We start from the raw sequence: 17,825 nt of genomic DNA, 5'->3' as shown, positions 1-17,825 counted from the left end.
ATATCAAAGATTCCTCCTGTTATCCTCTCCCTCTAATTGCTGTGAGCCTGTGAGTATATATGGCTGGAGAGAGACGCAATGTGCATGAGAGAGAAGCAGATAACCAAACCACTCGTGAGGATCTATCTACTATCTATCTAGCTAGTAAGTATCCTGTGGCAGTAGGGCTCACTGTTTCATGCGTGGTGGAGTGAAAGCTAAGCGAGGTTGAGAGCATTGTTTGCCATGATGCCGCCATGCTTTTTTGCTTGGGGCCTTGTGGAAAAGAAAACGAAGAACACAGTGCGTGAGAGCAAGAGACAGAGATCCACATTAGGTGGGCATGTGAGCCTTTTACTAACCTTTGTCTGCTTGCTTCGATCTACTTACTGACTAACACTGCTGTATGCCTGTATTTCGCCCGTGTGAAGATGCTGTACACATGTACTCTTCTCTCATGTTGTGCCAATTTGTGATGTACTCTCCAGCTCTCTGCTTATCATCGGCTCATAAGTATCGACAATTACGTACGTATCTACGTCAGTTTAAACTGATAAGGGAAGACGGACAATTCACTCACGCTTTCAACCGTAAAAGCGTAATTCACGGACAATGGCAATCAGGTGAGAGCGGCGTGCATGGGAAGAGAAGCAGCTCATCTCTCGTCTATCTTCTGATTGATTAGATCATGCGTCGTGAGTCGCCTCTTCTTTTGGCTGGGCATCATCATCGATCACGCTTTCTTGGCGTTTGGCAGTCCAATCACGGAGCTCATCAATTCCCTGCTTTGTTGAGATCTGCACTCACTCTCTGCTGCATCTCCATATGCCTCCGGATTTGCAGTGCATTGTACGTCAGTTGGATCAATCGACAAAGGAAAAGATAAAAATTATAAGATTGTGACAAATTTTCGAGTACTGGTAGCACATGCATGCTTGGGTAGTCGTAGCTCGTTAAACTAGCGTTTAATTAATTAGTTTTAGCTAGCCAAGATCTCGGAGTTGATGATGAATGGAGGAGGACATGGAGACAGATAAAAGTTGGTGCCCCTCCTACTAATTAACCAAATTAAAGCACATTGCTAGTGATAGCTTTGCTTTTAGTAGTAGTTGGAGCGGTAACAATATTGGATTGGCATGGTGAGGCAGGGAATCTAAACTTGTACTCTCTCCGTCATAAAAAAACAAACCGTGAATTTCCGTGCCAATGTTTGACTGTCCGTCTTATATAAAATTTTTTTATAATTAGTATTTTTATTGTTGTTAGATGATAAAACATGATTAATACTTTATGCGTGACTTATCTTTTTAATTTTTTTCATAATTTTTTTAAATAAGACCGACGGTCAAACGTTGGACACGGAAAATAGGGTTTGTCTTTTTTTAGACGGAGGGAGTAGGGTTCTTGCTTGCCCTGGTCCATTGCCACTGCCAGAAGAAAGAAATGGCACAAAATGGTGGCCTTCGACAGATGTCAGCGAGTTCATCGGTTGGTTGCATTGCCCCTGCATGGGACTGACGATTAGTTGGCACCTTTTGTACACTCCTACCTAACCCCAATAAAACCATAAAGGTACTACTCATCATATGGCAATATGGCATGATGAATCAAGATCAGGACAGGCAGGTTAGTTACAGTGGCTTTGGTAATTAACTGTACTGACTGCCCTTGGATATGGTGATTGAACTGTTACTAATTACTGCAATGGTAACACCATCTGCAACAATGTGCTACTACCAGCTATACATATTACTCCTATGTAATATGTAGCTACGACATGGAGGGAAATTGCATGAATGGTTGATCTGCATTAGTTGGATAATCAATCAAACTACGTTCACCAGAGGTCGATCTACTGAAACTCTGAAGAATAGACATGAGGTTTCTGCTAATTCATCTTCTTCTCCAGTGCGATCGATCTACCGTGGCAATGGCTTCTGGTCACCGAGAGTGGATGAACAGTTGTCCAGGGCTGTGCCGTGCATGTTCTTTTGGTGATGAGACAAGTCCTCCTGTCTGTACGGGAATCTGGGGAAGATCGTCGATCAGGTAACGTCAAAACTGTCCGTCCTGGTGTGCTCCGTGACTGCATTGATAAATTTGATAATATTGCTTTTCATGTAGGCAATGGCTATGTCAGTTTTTTCGGTTTGTCTGCTAATACTCGCGTGATAATACTCCCTCCGTTTCAAAGTGTTTGACACCGTTTACTTTTTAAGTACGTTTTGACCATTCGTCTTGTTCAAAAAATTTAAGTAATTATTAATTCTTTTCATATCATATGATTCATTATTAAATATACTTTCATGTACACATATAGTTTTATATATTTTATAAATTTTTTTAATAAAACGAACGGTCAAACATGTGCTAAAAACTCAACGGTGTCAAACGGAGGGAGTAGTACACGCTACACAGGCTGATGAACGAGGAGGAGCACACATGGTCGAGCAGGCTGTACGCTTGTACTTATCTCGAGCCATTTTATGGTTGTGTGTGTCTAGTACCAGTCGGTGCTCTTTTGAGACGTCTGCCGTTGTTTTCTTGCTCTTGTTTGCTTCCACGTACGCTGGACGGCTGGAGGTAGTAGCTGTACCTCCTCCGTCCTTCGCTTCCGGCTATGTTCAGTAGGACTCAGCTAATCAGCCCGCTCGTAAGACGAAATGGGCCATTAATACTTAATTAATTGAATATTGACTATTAAAATTTTGAAACATGAATTTATTTAACTTTTTTTCAAGAAACTTTTATATATAAAGTTTTTTCACGAAGCACACTATTTGGCAATTCAGGATGCATGCTCATGGAAAATAAGGGTGTGTTTAATTCGCGAAAAGAAAATTTTTGGGTGTCACATCGGACGTTTGACCGGATATCGAAAGGGGTTTTCGGACACGAATGATAAAACTAATTTCATAACTCACCTGGAAACCACGAGATGAATTTATTAAGCCTAATTAATATATCATTAGTACATATGAATTACTGTAGTACTTATAGCTAATCATGGACTAATTAGGCTAAAAAAATTTGTCTCGCGATTTCCATGTAAACTGTGCAATTAGTTTTTTATCTATATTTAATATTAATACATGCGTTAAAGATTTGATGTGATGTTTTTAACAAATTTTTTTAGAACTTGTTCAACAAGGCCTAAGGAAGAGACCGATCCTACCCGCGAAAAAAAGAAGAAGGAAGAAGCCGATCCTAGGGACTGTTTAGAACTCAGTAGACAGTAGAGGTGATGGCGTATTGGCATCGAGCCAACCGTCACGGATGAAGAACAGGGACGAAATAAGACTTGAGCTATAGTTGAAGGAAACAAAATAGACATTTTCTAGACAATACGTGCACGATAATACGAGAGCCCGGTCCAGTAGAAACTACTTTTTTGGGTATTCAAAGCCCGGCCCAGTAGAAACCACTTATCTGGGTCATTAAATCTCGGCCCACGTAAGAGCACGCGAGCTGGAACGCCATGGGATCCCGGCCCATCAAGGCTCACCGGATTCGAGCCCAATACGGACTCTGCTCTGTCTGCGTGCAGTGCACGGACGGTCCGGATCGGAAGCGAGGCTGCGTTGGACTTGATCTGGGCCGTACATTGCTCTCAGGGCACGGGCGGTGCAGACGAAGCGTCTCGTGATCCTCGTCTCCTCCTGGCGGCCGCAGCGCGTGGGTTCCCAAATCGCGAAATTTTCTTTTCCCCCAAAAAACCGAATAAAGAGAAATCTCTCCGAGCGAATTCGACGAGATCGGAGGCTCGGATCGAGGTAAATTTTCTCCTCGTATTTTTCTTTCCCTGATCGATTGTGTTGATTACTGGATCTGGTAATGCTCTCTGTTCAAGCATGCTTGGGTAGGGGACGTAGATTTGCGCGACGAATCGAGTATGTTATGCGCGTTTTTTCGCGGGATTTTTCGGGGTTTTCCATGCGCGTTGCGGGCGACGCCCAGCGCTGCGTTGGATTTGACTTCGAATTAAGGGCGGCACGGTGGTAGATTCCACGCTCGTTTAGTTTTTGAGAGTTAGATCTCGTTCCCTACGTTTCGAATTTGGTCGCAGGTTGCTAAGATTTCCCGGTTTGATCTGCTTATTAGGTTTACTTTTTGTATGTATATGATCATGCAATCTCAGATTTGGTGATTTGATTATTGTGCGGTGCGAAGGTTCTAGGTTGACGTGTTGTGGAGGTTGCTTTGATCTTATTGGAGCCACCCTTAGCTTATTTGGCTTGTTTTGATCCGAATTTACTATTAATTTTGGTGCGAATTCAGAGTTCAATAATCCCTCTTCCGTAGCATCGACTTTCTCATCTCTATGAAAAAAGTTTGTGGGAGTTAATTTAGAATCACTGGTTTGTTTATTATAAATCGTCCCCTTTTCTGATAGGCAAGTTTGCTACTGATTTATATGACCATGTTAGTAACAAGTACCAACCCACCTCTTTGTTTGAGTTGGCTGTCAGATTCTAGATGGAATTAGATCTGTGATTGGGAGTTAGTCTTATAAGCCTTGTGCCATTTGGCTGTTCCAATTATGTTTAACATGAAAATTTGGACTTGTTCAGTTTCAGCTGAAGATTTTGATTTTTTTTTTCAGGTATTCTCCTTCTGATTTGATTGGATTCGGGATCTGCTGGCGGGGATCCATCTTTAGGTAGGATTTCATAATTTTATGGACTTTGATTGCAAAACGGCAAGAGGAGACTCTTCATCTGTGAATTGTTCATGCATTGTCACTGAAGGCACTGTCGTCCAGGCAAAGCCCGTTTCTCACAACGGGAAAGCTAAACACTGGAATAGCCTCAGTACATTGAATAACCAGAAGTGCAGTTATGAATTACTTTCCGACCCAAAGAAAAATGTTGAAACAAGTGATGGTGAGACCGCCTCAAAGTGTGACTCATGGTGCTTCACTGATTTGCCATCCGCATTGGTCTGTGAAGTGCTTGAACACCTCGATCCAAAGGAACTTGGCATTGTATCTTGCGTCTCCACCCTACTGCATACCCTAGCCACAGATCATCAGGGGTGGAAGAAGTTCTACTGTGAAAGGTGGGGGATTCCTACTCCTCCAGTCACTCTCAATGGGCCCTTGGTTCCAGGAGGAACTTCAGATTGGAAGTCTTGGAAAACATTATTTGTGGAGCGGGAGTTTCGAAGTAAATCATTCATGGGAAGATTCAGTGTGGATGTTCTCCGTGACCACAGTGAGGATGTACGCACTGTGTTCCTTCTAGCATCAGTAAATCTGATATTTACTGGTGGTAATGACTCTGTGATCCGAATGTGGGACTTGGAGGAAGGGCTTTTGATTGATAAGTCCCGCCCACTTTGTTGCACCATCCGGGCCATTGCAGCTGACACTAGGCTTTTGGTCACTGCAGGAACCAATGCCTTTATTCATTGTTGGAGGGCTGTTGAAGGTAATTCTTACCCTTTCCACATCTCTGGGAATGGCACTGACCAGAGTCCTGAGTTTCGCCTTTGGGGGCATGAAGGACCTGTGACTTGTCTTGCCTTGGATTCATTGAGGATTTTCAGTGGTAGCTGGGATATGACTGTCCGTGTTTGGGACAGATCCGAAATGAAATGTGTTCAGAAGTTCATGCATGCAGATTGGGTTTGGAGCGTGGCACCTCATGGAAATACTGTTGCCAGTACAGCTGGTAGGGATGCCTATGTATGGGATATCAGGAGTAGTGAGTTGGAAAATGTTATTTCCAATGCCCATTATGGTAATGCATTTTCTTTAGCTCGAACACACCTAGCTGATGTGCTGTTTACCGGAGGAGAGGATGGGGCAATTCGCCTGTTCAATGTTTCTGAGGTCTCTGATGATGAAGATATTAAGCCAGCTGCTACTTGGGTTCCACATACCGGCCCTGTTCATTCCCTCGCTTTTGAGTATCCATGGCTTGTCTCAGCCTCTAGTGATGGCAGGGTTGCACTGATTGATTTGAGGAAGCTTCTGACCCCAAGAAAGTCATCAAAACAACCATTCAGGGTTAAGAACTTTGATCCAAGTTCCATTGAACCTCCACAGAGAATGCTTCATGGCTTTGGGTGCGATCTTTTTTCTGTCGCCATTGGTGCAGACAGGATTGTCTGTGGAGGCGAGGATGGTGCTGTCAAAGTCTGGAACTTCTCAGAAGCACTGGAGATTGAGAAGAGGGCACAAGCTCTAAGAAGTATGAGGCAGGAGAATCGCATGAGGCGAAAAAAGGCACAAGTAGAGATGAATGCAAATGGTAGAAGGTCTGACCAATGTGGCTCAATAGCCATGAAAAGAAACCAACTGAAGGGTGATAAGAGTGTCACTTGGCACAGCAAGCGTGCCATCAATGATAAGGTCAAGTCTTAGATTAGGATTTGTACCCTTCACAACTTTACACTCTACAGTAGCCATGAGTTGATAGTTCTTTTCTTGGAAGTACCTTTGCTGATCCCAATTAGGCTTGCTGTGTAGGTTAACATTGGCATTTTCACTATTGAATTTTATAAGGTTACCAATGCAGTGTAGCCATGCATGAAATCCGCATATGCAATTCTTATTCGATATGGCATATATTGATCTAACAGAAGCTCTCATTGTCTTACTGTTTTGAGCTCTAGTTGCATTTGGGTTTTGTTCGTATCTTTCTGCTGGTAGCTGTTATGAATGGGAATCTACATTGAACTATTCCAGGAATAATAAGCTTCTGTAATTATGTCACTGCTGGATTCTTAGAACATTACTTTTGCTGTTACGTGGTCTGCGATAAGAAAATCCTGCATTCCGACTCATATTTTGAAGATGGATTTTCCCCATCTGCTCTTACTCCCTCCGTCCCAAAATATAGCAATTTTTGTTTGGATGGGACGTATCCTAGTACTACGAATCTGAACACTTTGCTATATTTTGGGACGGAGGGATTACTTGTTAAGAAGTCAGATTGTGTTACCCTGTGAAGCTGAATTTTCTGATAATATTGAACTTTACACATCTGTTTTCTGATTTGTTAGAAATGCTAGCATATATGATTTAAAAACTAGACACCACTAATTTTAAGATGTTGCTGAATAATCGTAATTATCATGCATGCAATCACCCCTGCAAAAAAGTTTGCCAGGAATATGCGAAAATTGAACTTGTGTGATTTCCTCAGTACTCCAAGAATTTGTTCTCTTTATATGATGGATTTCGGACACCATGCGTGTTAAGGTGGTCTAAATTTTCACAGCTATGTTAAAAGAGATTTTTGTTAACATTGTTTTGTCTCGGTTGCTGCTTTTACTGAGATAAAAAGTCTGTAAATTGCCAGTGAGGCAGTGACCGCTGCTGAACCCTTCAGGAATTCGGGGTATCATCAGATGTTCCAAAGACAGCATCAGCATGCTTATACCTTTTATATTCCTGTCAACTTATGCCGTGTTTGAATAATTGCTACTAGTATTTTATCAGGAGCATAGACAAAAAATATTCTGCCTCTATTTATATTTCTTTCTGTTAGTTAATCTATTGATACATCTGACTAGCAATGCAGAGGCCACATGCAGCGGGTTTGTCAGGAATGAGAGAGTTCAGTGCAAGGTTTGTTGTTCTTGCCCAGGAGGAAGCTTCCTCCCTGCTTCCTTACCTTCCTTCACAGATCGATCTCTTTTTTTTTTTTTCATTTTTTTTCTCTCTGCTTTATTACACTGATCATTTGATCCGCTCCAGGATCTGTTGCTTGGATGTGATTTGATTTATGAGCTTGTTTATTTCTATATTTGCCTGTGATGGGGTCAAACTGCGTTTTGGTTGGACTTGACAGGTGCAAGTCTTTATCTTTGCTTTAAGATGCTTAAAAAATTTGCATAGTAATAATTGATGGGAGAGGTTGGAAAATCTTGTTCTGGGGCATCTATACTATGCGTCGGCGTCATTTTTTTCCCCTCTCTGAAATCCATGTGTCGGCAGCAATTTGGCCTCTACTTATCACTCTCTCCTTGTGAATTTACTTGTGTCGGTGAACAACTGACACTGTCTTTACCATGAAATGAAATTCATTGACAGCATTTGAACACCTAACACCACTTGATTTTCAGATAACAGAACGGCTATCGCTTTCATTTGTTACTGCATGATCAAAGATAAAAGGATAAATCTCAACACTGAAAGCCATATTCTTCTTGAACCACCAATCTCTCTCTCAAACCTAACCTGACGCATCAATCAGCCAATCACAGCATCACCTAATGCCAGTGATCGGGTAGCTATTCATGTGAGCATGGCAATGGCATTCAGATTCAGCACAAAATGTGAATTGGGAAGGAAGGAACAGGGCCATGTGTTGCTTCACCCTCCAAGTCCTCCATGCATGTGACCCACCACCACCTCACACCCAAGGGAATGTGACTGGATTCTCTCTCAAAAAAAAAACAGAGAAATTTCTCTCTCTCTCTCTCTCTCTCTCAAAAGAGAATAGAACACCACTCTCTCCAGTCCCCACTTCTCAGGAGGGAAAGTAGCACCTTTAGCTGTACTAGTAGGGCCCAATGTGAGGAATTGGAGGAGAAGGTAATTGTTGACTTCTAAAACCTTACCTTTGCTTTGCTAGTGGCACATGCCCTCCGTCCAAAAAAAAAAAAGAAAACAACTTCTAGGGATGAATTTGGACAAGCATTTGTACAGGTTCATCTCCAGAAGTTGATTTTTTATAGGATGAAGGGAGTAGTGTAAAGCATAGTACTTACTGGAAATCATTAATTTCACAGGGGAATGGATTTGATTTTTGCTGGAATTGTGAAAAAGGAAGGTTCTAAACTATGTTAACTCTTACTAATGAAGTTAGTTTGCGCTACATGTACAAAGCTTGCTGAAAGACTTGATAATAATTTTGTTTTATTGATAAGAATTTCGTTTTCTAATTTGTCCTAATGACTAAAGCAAACATCATTTTCTTGACTCTACAGTGGTGATTTTCCCTACCATCATCTGCATTTATACTACTTTTACACATAAAACACTACTCTAGCTAATGCAATTGCTTATCGCCCTCATCACAATGAAAGCTTGCATGTTGTTACCATTATAGTGTTGTTAACAAGTCGACATCAAGTATCCTGCAGAGTGAATAAAAAAAAACCAAAATCTACATCAATACTACTACTCCACTCAACTACAGTAGGCATCCTAACTCCTAACTCACTATCGTCGAGCTTTCTTTGGAGGCAGGCACTTCATTAATATCTTCGTTTGAGAAAGAAATATTTTATTTGAACCTTTTGTTACACTTTTATACTGCTAAAATAGAGAGGTGGTTTAGTTTTTACCACTATTGTCAAAATTGGTTGCCTACATGTATTAATGGAAATTCTTATATTCTACTTCCTCCGTTTTATATTATAAGACTTTCTAGCATTGCACACATTCATATATATGTTAATAAATTTAGATATATACATGTATGCCTAGATTCATTAATATCTATATAAATATAAGCAATGCTAGAAAGTCTTATAACCTGAAACGAATGGGTAATAATATCCTAATCGACTAGAGCTTTAACGGTGGCTTCTTTTGTACTAACTTTTATGCCATCTTCTCTTTAAAAGATGAACGGAGGAATGACTCTATAATAAAATAGAGGATGGCCGGATTTATATGTCAATGTGGCCGAATAAGTACACATTATTCATTTTAACTCACATTTACTTAGACAGTCTACTAAATTTAAAAGCATAATAAACAACAAAACAAAACATATATTATCGTTCTTAATGATAGTACAATTCTAATTCCCGAATACCTAGTGCTACATAGCATTCCAATTAAATTAGCACCATCTAGTTTCTACATAACTTTATAACAATATCTTTTTGAGATGGTCTATAATTTTATTTTTGTCTACATGGACACACATGCTCCACTGATCTAATAACCATCCTTTCGATTGACCAAAAGAAGAGCCCACGAACCGCAGATCCACATCCAACACTGTTGCTTGCTGCACTGCAGTACTCCACTGCACCTCTCTTGCTCCTCACCCCAGCCGCCCATCGCCGCCGCCGCCGCTCGCCGCCTGCGCCCGCGCGCGGCCACGCCGCCACTGCCTGCTGCTACCGCGTCCGCCTCTCCAAGCCGCCGCCGCCGCCAGCCAGCAACTCGCGCCGATCTGCTGCTTCTTGAGACGGCGGCCGCGGGCGGCTGCTCCTCCGCTCCGTTTGGCCGGCGCGCGGCTCCGCCTCCTGTGCAGCTGTGCTTCCCCTCCGGTGTTCTCCCTCCCGCGGCGTGTGACGGTAGCGGAGGGGCGGGACTGATCTCCGGCAATGGCGGGCGCGGTCTTCTTCCTCGGCGTTCGCTGGTAATGCGAATCTCCCCCTCTCTCTCTCGTCGGTTGGTCGAGATGCTCGATTGCTGTTTGGAATGGTTCGTGGTCGTGCTATGTGTTCTAGGCATAGACTGAATCGTTGAGCAGAAACAGTTCATTCTGTTTGTTTGATTCGGTGTTTATATATAATATGGATCTAGCCACAAAAGATCTCGGTACTTTTTGGTAGCACTAGCGGTTGAATCCTGATTTCCGTTTGTTTGATTTCTAGGGTGCAGATGCTTGCTCTAGTCTAAATGAGACCTGCAAGAGCTAAAATCTGGCAGTGGAGTGGTGATTGTTACAGATGAGGCTACTTGCGCTGGCAGTTGCAAGCATCGTGCTTGCTAATTTGCACCTGTTGGGAGTTCATGGGAGGGATTTGCTTCTCAGCTGTGGTTCAAACGCGACTGTGGATGCTGACGGCCGGAGATGGATCAGCGACATGGCCCCCGGGCTGAATTTTACCTTAAGCAGCCCTGGAATAGCTGCGTCGCACGCTGGGAGCAGCAATGGCAATGAAATCTTCGGACTGGTGTACCATTCCGCGCGTTTCTTTAGCACGGCATCTTGGTATAACTTCAGCGTGCTGCCGGGGAACTACTGCCTCAGGCTGCATTTCTTCCCTTACACATTCGGGAATTTCAGTGGGAATGATTCATTGTTTGATGTCACTGCAAATGATTTCAAGCTGGTCTCGAAATTCAACGTGTCAGAGGAGATTGTTTGGAGGAGCACTGTGAGCAATTCAGCCATCAATGCAGTTGTCAAGGAGTATTTTCTTTTAGTTGGTTCTCGTGGTCTGCAGGTTGAGTTTGATCCAAGCCCTGGGTCATTTGCCTTTGTGAATGCAATTGAGGTGATGCTCACTCCAGATAACCTGTTCAATGACACAGTAAACAAAGTTGGCAGCGCTGGAAATGGGCAGCTTCCTCTTGGTTTAGGCAACAGAGGCCTAGAGACAATGTACCGGTTGAATGTTGGAGGGCATGCACTTAATTCTTCCAGCGATCAGTATCTGCACAGACCATGGTACACTGATGAAGCATTCATGTTTTCTGCGAATGCTGCTCAGATTGTGTCCAACACTTCAAGTGTAAGTTATCTCTCAAACAATGACTCCTCAATTTCTCCCATTGATGTATACGAGACTGCAAGAATCATGAGCAACAACATGGTTGTGGACAAGCGGTTCAATGTTTCATGGCGATTCTATGTCCACCCCAACTTTGATTACTTGGTCCGCCTTCATTTCTGTGAGCTTTTCTATGACAAGCCCAACCAGAGGGTCTTCAAGATCTACATCAACAACAAGACAGCTGCTGAGGACTATGATGTGTATGTCAGGGCAGGGGGTATTAATAAGGCATATCATGAAGACTATTTTGACAACTTGCCACAGCAGGTAGACTCACTCTGGCTTCAGCTAGGCCCTGACTCCTTGACCAGTGCTTCAGGCACCGATCCACTTCTGAATGGTTTGGAGATATTCAAGCTCAGCAGGAATGGCAACCTCGCTTATGTTCTTGGCCATATTGACATGGGTAACCAAAGGGGTATTTCCAAGGATAGAAATAGGAAAATTTTATGGGAAGAAGTCGGAATTGGCTCAGCTTCTTTTGTGACACTGACAAGTGTGGTTCTATTTGCATGGTGCTATGTAAGAAGGAAACGAAAAGCTGATGAGAAGGAGGCCCCTCCCGGTTGGCACCCACTGGTCCTCCATGAGGCTATGAAAAGCACCACAGATGCCCGTGCAGCCGGTAAATCACCCTTGACACGTAATTCATCTTCCATTGGTCATAGAATGGGCAGAAGATTCAGCATTTCAGAGATTAGGGCTGCTACAAAGAACTTTGATGAGGCTTTGCTTATTGGTACTGGTGGTTTTGGCAAGGTTTACAAGGGTGAGGTCGATGAGGGTACTACAGTGGCAATCAAGCGTGCAAATCCATTATGTGGCCAGGGCTTGAAAGAATTTGAAACAGAAATTGAGATGCTCTCCAAGCTTAGGCACCGGCACCTTGTTGCAATGATTGGCTACTGTGAAGAGCAGAAGGAAATGATTCTAGTCTACGAATACATGGCCAAGGGGACCTTGCGAAGCCATCTTTATGGAAGTGACCTCCCACCTCTGACATGGAAGCAACGAGTTGATGCCTGCATTGGTGCAGCTCGTGGGCTTCACTACCTCCACACTGGAGCAGACCGAGGTATAATCCATAGGGATGTGAAGACTACAAACATCTTGTTGGATGAGAATTTTGTTGCAAAGATAGCAGATTTTGGTCTGTCTAAAACTGGCCCAACACTGGACCAGACCCATGTTAGTACAGCAGTCAAGGGAAGCTTTGGGTACCTTGATCCTGAGTACTTCCGGAGGCAGCAACTCACACAAAAATCTGATGTGTATTCTTTTGGAGTGGTGCTCTTTGAAGTCGCTTGTGGCAGACCAGTTATAGACCCCACTCTACCAAAGGATCAAATCAACTTGGCAGAGTGGGCAATGAGATGGCAGCGCCAGCGTTCGCTGGATGCAATAGTGGATCCACGGCTGGACGGTGACTTTTCATCTGAATCCTTGAAGAAGTTTGGTGAAATTGCGGAGAAGTGCCTTGCTGATGATGGGAGAAGCAGGCCATCGATGGGCGAGGTCTTGTGGCATCTGGAATATGTGCTGCAGCTCCATGAAGCTTACAAGCGTAATAATGTGGACTGTGAATCATTTGGAAGCAGTGAACTGGGATTTGCCGATATGTCCTTTAGCCTGCCTCATATCAGAGAGGGAGAAGAGGAACATCACTCAAAGCCATCTAGTATAAGAGAGGATCCAGACACTTGAGGGTTTCTGACATCTGGTAACCCACTGAAATATCTTGATTGAATTCTAGCAATGATCTTGTTGTAAAATTGTGTTATATTGTTCGTGTAGGTTCTTAGCTTTGCCGGTTTCTACTGATTTTTTTTGTGTCCTGTTCAACAAGTGTAGAATAATAGGATTTTTGTAGATTGTCAAAAAAAAAAGAAGAGAGAAACATGGAAGCGTCAAGTTTTTCCTTGACATCTTGCTGTACCATGCTATTTGTTTAACAACTGGGTTTAGGTCGACCTGTGTGACCTGTATAAATCGTACTGATAATATAATTATCTCTTTCAACTTATAGTACCAAATGGGATTTGGTTTCTGTACGTCGAATGCCACATTGAGGCGTTTCGTCATATGAAATGTTATGAGGCTTGTGATTATCATATTTGTATGTCATGTAAACTATCCCATTACTATTTCTTGGATATTTGTATCTTCACATTGTGCCCCAGGTTATATTCTATATTCTAACATAGTACCAATGGATTCAAAAGCTGCCATTATCGTTCTAGACCAATGCTCATAATTTGTAAATGGCAAAAGGCAGAGCTTGGACAGATTTCACCAATGTACTTACTGCACTATCTTTGACCCTAAAATCCTAGTACTAGCATAAATGTCTCGACGACGGCGACCACAAGTTAGCCTAGCGCTGACATGTGATGATGATGCTCCTGTCCAGCTTACATAGATCCAGGTTGCAAGCTTGTCAGGGGAATTTGCGAGTACACTGAACTCATCTGGGACCATTGGGCTTGATGGGGTCTCTCTTCTGCAATCGTTCGTGCTGATCACATGCGTCTTCAATGCAGATCCTGAACTGATTTGCAAACCATCCAAACCATGGGAGCTGCAGATGAATCTGGCTGAAATTTGAAACCAACATTTGGTAGAGCTAGAGGAGCTACGAAATTGCACAGCATAGCTCTGAATTAGCCTTATACATGAGGACCCCCCGGATGATAAGCAAGATTGTCAGGTTCAGAAGCAATGAAATTCCAGAATACTGTCAGGTATGGATGCATACTGTGTACAGTGCAGCGTACAGCTGGCTCGGATGAGTGGATCTGGCTATCCTATATGACCTGCATACAGTGAACCAGTGCTCACTGATTTGTACAACGATACGTCAACTAACAGGTTTACAAACCTAGTAGTACACTTGAGTCAATCAGTGCTCACTAGCTGGCACAACAATACATCGAGTAACAGGTTTACATACAATTATTGCAGCGGAGCAAACAGGACAGGAAAACCAGACACAATTTTGTAAGCCGTCGAAAAGAGAAACAAGTTCATCCACAGGAGTATAAGAGAAATCCATGCAGAGAATTGCAGTAACAAATTATAGCTCGATGAAATTAGTAGGTGGTAAAACAGCCTCAACAGGAAACTAAGATAATGAGACATACTTCAGTTTTACAAGCAAAACTGTTTGGGAAGTAAATTCCCAGGTAAAACTTTGGTACACTCAAGGACTCGACCATCATTGATTGACGAGAAGATGGAAACACAACAGCAGCTGTAAGCAAGTCATCCATTGTGTTCAGAGACGGTTATCACTGGATGACTGGAAAACATATCATACTGAGACCAAGACTGTTAAATTTCTTTTTTTTCCCCTTTTAGATAACTAAGCAGGAACCACCGAGTTGTAGTGCTCACCAAGACCATAGGCATGTCTGTGATAGGACAACCTAATGCTAGGGCCATCTTTACCACCTGAATCCAATTTGTATTCTTTGCCCATTTCCACATCTGGAAATGAGCCCGAGTATACAACAATGTGCTTCTTCAGGCAGTGGGTTAGAGCACCAAGCTCAAGTTGCCCACCCCAAGCAGCAGTTGACTCAACCTCCTCACAGTACCTCTTGAAGCTCTCCAAGGGATCTGGTCCAGACTCGACCTTGCCCTCTGATAGGAAAAATGGGAGAAAATCTGCCGCATGCTCTTTCATATAATTGGCAGTCATTTGCCGCAGCTCCTGGTAATTGTATTGTGTGGTTTCTCTGGAATAGAGTGACAGCTGGTTCTCAACAGCACGGTACAGGCAGTGGCCATCTGGCTTTATCTCCTGAATGGTCAGTCCCATGGGCTCAAGCTTCTTCTCAAGCTTTTCATTTTCTATCATGCGGTCACTGACAAGATTGTTTTGCTCTTCTTGAATCCGCTGCTCTCTAGCGGCCTCTTCCTTTGCCTTCTTCTCTCGACGCCGTGCACCCTTGCTAGGCTTCGCGGAATCCGCGTTGCTGGTCACAGAAACACCAGCTATAGCCTTTACTAAGGTGTCCATGTTCCCCTTTTCTGAGCTGCCTGAGGATTTGTACCCAAAAGTAGCGAGTTCTGCGGCATGTTTCGCCTCTAACTCAGCTGAGAGGCGTGAAATCTCCTCCTCTACCTGCTTCTTCTTGGCCTTCTGCTCAGCTTTGCTGCCTTTAGCGGCTGCTTTCTTGAGGCTTGTTTCCTTATCCTGGAGTTTGGATTTCTCTTTCCTGTTTAATACAAAGAGAAAGAGGACCTCAACTTTTAGAAACAATACCATATAATTGAAAAGGATCCAACCCACAATTTGTGAAGTCATGAAATCAACAGGAAAAGAAAATTAGAGAATATATGTGCTTCTCATTGCTTTAACTGAACAAATTAACTAATGGTTCACATTCTACTTCTAAGAAAAAAAATGCTCTGCTGCTCTTCATATGGTTAACTAAACAACCCAAATTCTTGCAAGTACTTCACTGCAACTATTTTTTTCCTCCTTTGAATAAGCATATGTAAGTTTTAAAGAGGTGTTGCAAATACCTATGAACTGGTTGTAGCTCAAAAGTAGAATGTGCGTGGAACTTACAAATTAACTAATGTATTTCAATATAAGGAAGGTTCTGCTATCCAAGAATTGTGTATAGTAGAGATAAACAAGCAACATGACGTTACACCTAAAAATGGGAACTTTCCTGAATATAATAAGATCCTTAGATCCTCACCATATGAGAAAAAAGATAGTAACTACTACGGGCAAATGACATCGATAATCAGCATTGAAAACACTCATAACATCAGTTTCAGTGGAAGTCGTTCTGGTGGAGCAACCCTAGCACTGCAGTGTATGTGGTAAAACGAAAATATTATCACAAATGATGAAAATACTAGTCTCTGTTCCTCATCTTTGGTGAGCATATCCACCATCACAGAATTTTAGAGTAATTTTACTCATGGTAATAGAATTTCTGTTCAGCAATCTGGTAGCAATTTCAATTTCAACTCATCTAAGCAGTTTCCCCGAATAACGCCGCTTTAATGGAGAACTCAATCTGACACTAGTTGTATAATTAGAGGGAAAAAAATGAATATGCGTAATGCAGAAACACTATTGCGAATTTAGTCACTGACAAACCTAGGGCACTTTTAGTCGAAATGCATATTTTTCTTACTACTAAGATTCCAAGGACAAACCACTAAGACAAATCTAAGTAGCCAATCAAAATCATGAACAAAAACCCGACGAACAATGGAAAATTCCAACCTTTTTTACAGCCCAGCACAAAACTTTATCCAAGTCGCAATTGGGACCAATAAGGCAGCACTTAATAATAAACAGCAAGATAAAAATTTTATCCCCTAATTTGCCAATGGGACTAATAGCGCAACACTTAATAATCATCATCATCATCAACAAAAACAACAATGGGACCAATAACTCAGCTCTTAATAATCAACAACAACAAGAGTAATCCTAAATCCTGCCGTGCCGCAGCCTCCGCCCACCAGCCACGCCACCGCGCACTGCATCGCCGCCTCCGCCTGTTGCTCTGCTCTGCGGCTCTGCTAGGGTTCAACAACTCGGGGGAACCCCACAGTCAGCTAGTAAAAGGAAGCCCGATATAGCCCACTGGTACGACCCAGCATCACAAAGTCCCTCTCCGCCTCCTCATCAATCGCTCGCAGCTCTCCCCTTCATGGCGATACGGAGGACGGCATCGAGGTTCCGGTTCGGGGGCAGGCGGCGAGATCGAGGTACGGCGAGGTCTCCGGCACATGAGCACACACGGCAGCAGAAAAAGAAAAAAAAAATGAAGGGTACAAAGCCAAAGAGCAAACTAACCTATGCCTCGAGAGCACCTCCTCGAGCGTCTCTTGCTGCGATTCCTGCGCTGGCTCCGCCGCGGCTGCCTCGCCGCCGCCGCCGGCGGCGGCGGCGGATTCGTCGGCTAGGGTTTCGTCCATTGGCGAACGACGCAAAAGAAAAAAAAAAAGGTAGAGAGGCTTTTGTGTTTGTGGGCTACTCGTGTGCTCTTGCGGGTCTTGCCCCACCTTATCGGATGCGGATCTGTTACCCTAGCGGGTCGTGGATTGTCACGATGCTTCGCCCGTTTCCTTGTCTGACAGAGACAGGGCGATTAATCTGTTCTTCTTCAGAGATTCTGCCCCTTAGATCCAGATTCTGCCCCTTGTTTACATCCAGGGTGTAAATTTTCATCGTGTCACATATTATATAGGGTGTTATATGGAATGTTTGGACACTAGTAAAAAAAATAATTACAGAATCCGTCAGTAAACCACGGGACAAATTTATTAAGTCTAATTAATCCGTCATTAGCAAATATTTACTGTAGCATCACATTATCAAATCATGGAGCAATTAG

At 43.0% G+C, this 17,825-nt stretch overlaps 3 protein-coding genes across 3 annotated transcripts; 2 read left to right on the top strand and 1 right to left on the bottom strand.

Annotated features, from left to right (window-relative positions):
* The first annotated feature begins 3,609 nt into the window (after positions 1–3,609).
* Positions 3,610–6,581, top strand: LOC127771543 (F-box/WD-40 repeat-containing protein At5g21040). Its single transcript, XM_052297467.1, has 2 exons — positions 3,610–3,752; positions 4,583–6,581. The coding sequence occupies exon 2, from the start codon at positions 4,658–4,660 to the stop codon at positions 6,344–6,346; it is 1,689 nt and encodes a 562-aa protein (XP_052153427.1). The 5' UTR covers positions 3,610–3,752; positions 4,583–4,657; the 3' UTR covers positions 6,347–6,581.
* A 3,353-nt stretch (positions 6,582–9,934) lies between these two features.
* Positions 9,935–13,501, top strand: LOC127770298 (probable receptor-like protein kinase At1g30570). The gene is made up of 2 exons (XM_052295959.1): positions 9,935–10,310; positions 10,549–13,501. Exon 2 carries the CDS (start codon positions 10,624–10,626, stop codon positions 13,156–13,158), a length of 2,535 nt encoding a protein of 844 aa, XP_052151919.1. The 5' UTR covers positions 9,935–10,310; positions 10,549–10,623; the 3' UTR covers positions 13,159–13,501.
* A 975-nt stretch (positions 13,502–14,476) lies between these two features.
* LOC127770299 (OVARIAN TUMOR DOMAIN-containing deubiquitinating enzyme 5) lies at positions 14,477–17,443 on the bottom strand. The gene is made up of 2 exons (XM_052295960.1): positions 17,285–17,443; positions 14,477–15,674 (listed from the first exon to the last, which is right to left on the bottom strand). Exons 1-2 carry the CDS (start codon positions 17,404–17,406, stop codon positions 14,816–14,818), a joined length of 981 nt encoding a protein of 326 aa, XP_052151920.1. The 5' UTR covers positions 17,407–17,443; the 3' UTR covers positions 14,477–14,815.
* Positions 17,444–17,825: the final 382 nt, after the last annotated feature.

This window comes from Oryza glaberrima, chromosome 4 (assembly GCF_000147395.1).
Source record: "Oryza glaberrima chromosome 4, OglaRS2, whole genome shotgun sequence".
Classification (NCBI taxonomy): domain Eukaryota; kingdom Viridiplantae; phylum Streptophyta; class Magnoliopsida; order Poales; family Poaceae; genus Oryza; species Oryza glaberrima.
The sequence above is the reverse complement of the archived record's forward strand: the minus strand, read 5'-3'. Positions and strand labels throughout refer to the sequence as shown.

Coding starts and splice junctions, on each gene's coding strand:
- LOC127771543 (XM_052297467.1), top strand. CDS start 4,658: ATGGACTTTGATTGCAAAACGGCAAGAGGAGACTCTTCATCTGTGAAT.
- LOC127770298 (XM_052295959.1), top strand. CDS start 10,624: ATGAGGCTACTTGCGCTGGCAGTTGCAAGCATCGTGCTTGCTAATTTG.
- LOC127770299 (XM_052295960.1), bottom strand. CDS start 17,406: ATGGACGAAACCCTAGCCGACGAATCCGCCGCCGCCGCCGGCGGCGGC. Junction 15,675..17,284: donor GAGGTGCTCTCGAGGCATAG/GTTAGTTTGCTC, acceptor TGTATTAAACAG/GAAAGAGAAATCCAAACTCC.